Source organism: Lycium ferocissimum, chromosome 5 (genome assembly GCF_029784015.1).
Source record: "Lycium ferocissimum isolate CSIRO_LF1 chromosome 5, AGI_CSIRO_Lferr_CH_V1, whole genome shotgun sequence".
Lineage (NCBI taxonomy): Eukaryota > Viridiplantae > Streptophyta > Magnoliopsida > Solanales > Solanaceae > Lycium > Lycium ferocissimum.
Window position 1 is genome coordinate 51,028,957 of NC_081346.1, and position 5,935 is coordinate 51,034,891.

Sequence of the window (5,935 nt, forward strand, 5' to 3'; positions counted from 1 at the left end):
TATCTCGCAATTTAGTCCGTAATTGAATTTAGCCACATATCTTTGGCGTCACGCATAAATTTAATTGTTCTCCGTTTTAAGGTTAAACAGTTTGGCGCCCACCGTGGGGCCTTACATAGTAGTGGCGGTTCAATACAACATTTTGGTTACACTCGATATTTTACACTTATTCCTTAAGGTTTGATTTCAGGTATACCAGAAATGTCAGATTCCCATTCTGTCAATTTCCAAGTGGAACCAAGCCATCACGAGCATGTCGACGGGAACGTACCAAACAACTACCCCCTCCCCGGTTAATCCTGTTCAAGTCGGATCATCGGTGGGGAACGTACCGACCAACTAGAATAACGGAGTCATGCTGCAACAGCTCCAAAACCAATTAGACATGGCTATGGCTCAGTTGCAGGCCCAGCGAGAGATCATAGCACAATTGCAAAATCGGGTCGCAACTTGATATTGCCCCGTCGTGAATGTACCCGAGGATACGGAGAAAAGACGCGTCCCACGAGGTAACGAGAACCACCCGGGCAAAGCAAGGAATTGATAAGAATGCTCGAAGAATTAACTAAACGGGTCAAGTCTGGCGAAAGGAAGATAGAGGTGAACGACAAGAAGATGGAGAACTACAACTCGAGGGTCGATCAAATTCTGGGGGCTCCACCAGTGTTGAAGGGACCGGATTCGAAAAAATTTGTTCAAATGCCATTTCCGCCGAGTGCGGCACCGATGAAAATCCCTAAGAGATTTCGCATGCCCGATATCCCGAAGTACAATGGGATGACGGACCCAAATGAACATGTGACTGCATATACATGCGCTATTAAGGGCAATGATCTCACCGATGACGAAAGGGAATCAGTGCTACTTAAGAAATTTAGGGAAACTCTGTCAAGGGGGCGATGATTTGGTATCATAACTTGCCCGAGCATTCAATTGATTCATTTGCCATGCTCACTGATGCTTTCGTCAAGGCTCATGCCGGGACCATCAAGGTCGAAACACGAAAATCGCACTTGTTCAACGTCAAGCAACGAGATGACGAGACCCTCTGCGAGTTTGTGGCTCGATTTCAAATGGAGCGCATGGACTTACCCCCAGTCACTGACGATTGGGTCGTTCAGGCTTTCATCCAAGGGCTCAATTCAAGGAGCTCGATCACATCTATGGAGCTAAAGCAAAATCTGATAGAATACCCGACGATCGCCTGGGCTGATGTACACAACAAGTATCGGTCGAAGATCAGGGTCAAAGATGATAAGATTCTGAGGGCTGCTTCAGTATCATGGCATTTCGGTAAAGGGAGTGATCGCTCGAGGAGAGTGGTAGATCGGGATTCCAGATCATCATATGATAGGTACCAGCCTTACCCACTCGATCGAAAGGGGAACGGGCGCAACAGCGAATCAGGCAAGAATGATAGGAGGAATGATCGAAGGAATGATCGAGGCCAAATTAGCCGTGGATTGATAAACATAAATGCTGTCGATAGAGCCCCGGGAAATAAAAAAACTCCAAGGTTATCCGAGTACAACTTTTGCGTCGATGTAGCAACCATAGCGGCGGCCGTTATCCAAAATAAAGAAACAAGACATCCAAGGCCAATCCAATCTGATCCAGAGAAGCGGGATAAAAGTCTTGTTTGTAAGTATCATCATACTCACGACCATCGGACCGAGGATTGTCGGCAGCTGAGAGAGGAGGTCGCTCGTCTGTTCAATTTAGGACATCTTCGAGAATTCCTAAGTGAACGAGCAAAAACCCATTTCAAAAACCTGGACTCTAACAAGCAGGATAGGCCGGAAGAGCCTCAATAGGTGATACATAAGATCATGGGAGGAACTGACGTTTCCATTGGGCCGGTTGTAAAACGCACAAAAATTTCCATAACGAGGGAAAAGCGTATCCGGAATGATGACCCCGATAGTCCCATCACGTTCAATGACGAGGACATAGAAGGCATCGCCCAGCCGCATAATGACGCACTGGTAATATCTGTCCTTGTCAATAAGTTTAGAATTAAATGTGTGCTAATTGATCCAGGTAGCTCGGCTCATATCATCCGATGGAGAGTCATCGAACAGCTAGGACTACTAGATCAGATCGTGCCGGTAATATGGGTCCTCAACGGATTCAACATGGCATGAGAAACGACGAAAGGTGAGATCACTTTACCAATCAATATGGCAGGAACTACACAGCAGACAAAATTTTATGTGATAGAGGGAGACATGGGATACAATACATTGCTGGGCAGACCGTGGATTCACCACGTAAGAGCGGTTCCCTCGACTATGCATCAGGTATTGAAATTCCCGACCCCAGAAGGTATCAAAACCGTCCGTGGTGAACAGCAGGCCGCAAAAGAAATGTTCGCGGTTGAAGAATCTGTTAAGACTATAAAGGTGCCAGATCAGAATGAAGGGAAGAATGCCAAATAGCAATCACAGATCTCGATCTCGGAATCTTTGGAAGATCGGAGCGGAGACACACTAGACGAGGAGTTAAAATTCGGAGTGCCGAGAACATTCATAGTGCCCGATGATTCTGATGCCATTAAGTCCACAGTCGAAGAACTCGAGCAAGTCATACTGTTCATCCATTTACCAGGGAAGAAGGTATACCTGGGCATGGGGTTAACCCCCGAGCTCAGGAAGGAATTTATTGAGTTTCTTAAAAATAACTCAGATTGCTTTGCTTGGTCCCATTTAGACATGACAGGTATTCCACCGGACGTGATGACACACAAGTTGAGCCTGGATCCAAGTTTTCCTCAAACAAAATCGGAGGCCACAACCCGAGGTAAAACATGCATTCGTCAAGGACGAGGTAACCAAGCTCCTTAATATAGGATTCATTCGAGAGGTAAAATACCCGGGGGGGGGGGGGATTGGTTAGCTAACGTTGTAGTAGTGCCTAAAAAGGGGAATAAGTTTAGAATGTGCGTAGATTATAAAGATTTAAACAAAGCCTGCCCGAAGGATTCATTTCCTTTGCCCAGCATCGATCGCATGATCGACGCTACTGCGGGTCACGACACGCTGAGTTTCCTCGATGCCTACTCCGGGTACAACCAAATACAAATGGACCCGGAGGATCGAGAAAAAACCTCCTTTATAACTAGGTCTGGCACATATTGTTATAATGTAATGCCCTTCGGCTTAAAAAATGTCGGTGCCACTATCGGCGTTTAGTCAACCGCATGTTTGAACACCAAATAGGGAAATCCATGGAAGTTTATATAGATGACATGGTCGTTAAGTCCCTGCGAGTAGAGGACCACTTGAAATTTTTGCAGGAAACTTTCAGCATATTAAAAAAGTACAACATGAAGCTAAACCCGGAAAAATGCGCCTTCGGAGTCGGATCGGGCAAGTTTCTCGGATTCATGGTATCAAATCGGGGGATCGAAATCAAACCGGATAAGATAAAGGCAATTAAAGATATCACCGTGATCAACGACATCAAAGGGGTACAAAGATTGATAGGACGGATAGCTGCCCTAAGCCGATTCATTTCCAGATCCTCGAATAAGAGTCATCGATTTTTCTCGTTGCTAAAGAAAAAGACTGACTTTACATGGACCCCCGAATGTCAGATGGCCTTAGCAGAACTCAAAAGGTACTTATCAAGCCTGCCTCTACTCCACACGCCAAAAGTGAACGAGCACCTGTATCGATACTTGGCGGTGTCCGAGATAGCGGTGAGCGGCGTCCTGGTTCGAGAGGAGAAAGGTACGTGATACCCGGTTTACTATGTAAGTAGAACCCTCGGTGACGCCGAAACCAGGTACCCACATTTGGAAAAACTCTCTTTGGCTTTATTGAGTGCATCTAGAAAATTAAAACCTTACTTTCAGTGTCATTCCATATGCGTCGTAAGGTCGTACCCCCTAAGGAATGTCATGCATAAAGCCGAACTCTTAGGCCGACTAGAAAAGTGGGCTGTGGAGATTAGCGGGTATGATATTGAATACAAACCCCGAACTGCGATCAAATCCCAAATATTGGCGGATTTCGTGGCCGATTTTGCACCGGCCATGATTCCTGAGGTCGATAAGGAAGTGCTTCTTACCTCGGGGACCAATACGGAAGTCTGGACTCTTTACACAGACGGTGCTTCTAATGTAAAAGGGTCAGGGTTAGGGATCGTTCTTAAACCACCCTCGAATAACGTAATAAGACAATCTATTAGATCGACTGATTTAACGAACAACGAAGCCGAATATGAGGCTATGATTGCAGGTTTAGAACTAGCTAAAAGCTTGGGAGCCGAGATCATTGAGGCCAAATGCGATTCTCTCCTGGTGGTCAACCAAACGAACGGAACCTTCGAAATCAAGAATGATCGAATGCGGAGATATCAGGAAAAATTGCAGGTTATCCTTCGCCGGTTCAAAGAGTGGACGTTGGAACATGTACCCTGAGATCAAAATAATGAGGCGGATGCCCTGGCAAATCTGGGATCCTCGGTAGAATCAAATGGGTTCAATTCCAGAGCTGTGGTGCAGTTGACAAAATCAGTCATAGAGACCGGTCACGACGAGATAAACTCGACCAGCCTCACTTAGGATTGGAGGAACAAATACATAGACTATCTTCAAACAGGAAAGCTACCATCTGATACCAAGGAATCAAGAGCCCTCTGAACCAAAGTAGCTAGATTTGTTTGGTCGATGGCTAGTTATACCGAAAGTCATTCTATGGCCCCTTGGCGAGATGCCTAGGACCTGGAGAAACCGAATACGTTCCGAGGGAAGTTCACGAGGGGACTTGCGAAAATCATTTGGGAGCCGATTCATTGGTCCACAAGCTGATCAGGGCAGGATACTATTGGAATGAGATGGAGGAAGACGCCAAAACCTTCGTTCGAAAATGTAACGAATGTCAAAGGCACGCCCCGTCAATACACCAACCCGGGGAAAAGCTCCATCCGGTCCTTTCCCCACGGCCATTCATGAAATGGGGCATGGATATAGTAGGGCCTTTGCCATGGGCCCCAGGTAAGACGCAATTTATTTTACTTATGACTAATTATTTCTCTAAAAGGGTCGAAGCACAGGCACTCGAGAAAGTCAGGGAAAAAGAGGTCATTAATTTTATTTACGACTATATAATCTGTCGATTCGGTGTACCCGCGGAGATCGCGTGTGATAACGGGTAGCAGTTCATAGGTGGCAAGGTCAGCAAGTTTTTCGAAGAATACAAAATCAAGAAAATCTTATCCTCCCCGTATCATCCGAGCGCGAATGGCCCGGCCGAGTCTACCAATAAAACTATACTGTAGAATTTAAAGAAAAGACTGGCCGGCTCTAAGCACCGATGGAAGGAGCTTCTGCTCGAGGTTTTATGGGCCTACCACACAACGGTAAGATCAAGCACCGGGGAGACTCCATTTTCCCTTGTATACGGAGCCGAGGCCCTGATACCTGTCGAAGTTTGTGAGCTAAGCTTAAGATTCCGTTATGCCACTGAGGACTCAAACCATGAAGCAATGTCTATCAATCTAAATCTTGTGGATGAAAGTGTCACGACCCAGCCCCGTGGGCCGTGACTGGCGCCCTATTTGGACACCCAAACGGATATTCATATCAAATCATTATAATTTATCATAACCCAGACGTCCTAATCATTAATTAAGCAGGCGTAAAAATAAAAACCAAATTAAGCGGTCGCGGAGATAAAATACCATATCAAAGCCAGAACAGCGGCGGAATATACATCGCCGAACACATATATACAAATATACAGACATGTAGGCCGCCATGGCCTGCAGACCGAACAGGACCGCATAAAGGTACAAATCTCAACCAAAACAAATATACATAGGACCACTCGATCCACATAGATGACTACGAGGGGCTCTACGGACTCCGAACGAAACATATGACGGGACGGGGGTCCCGTGACCACGCGAGTCCAAATGTACAAGCATATAC

At 46.0% G+C, this 5,935-nt stretch overlaps 1 protein-coding gene across 1 annotated transcript; it reads left to right on the plus strand.

Annotated features, from left to right (window-relative positions):
- Positions 1 to 899: 899 nt before the first annotated feature.
- Positions 900 to 1,814, plus strand: LOC132057804 (uncharacterized). Its single transcript, XM_059450407.1, has one exon. It carries the CDS (start codon positions 900 to 902, stop codon positions 1,812 to 1,814), a length of 915 nt encoding a protein of 304 aa, XP_059306390.1.
- The last annotated feature ends 4,121 nt before the right edge of the window (positions 1,815 to 5,935 follow it).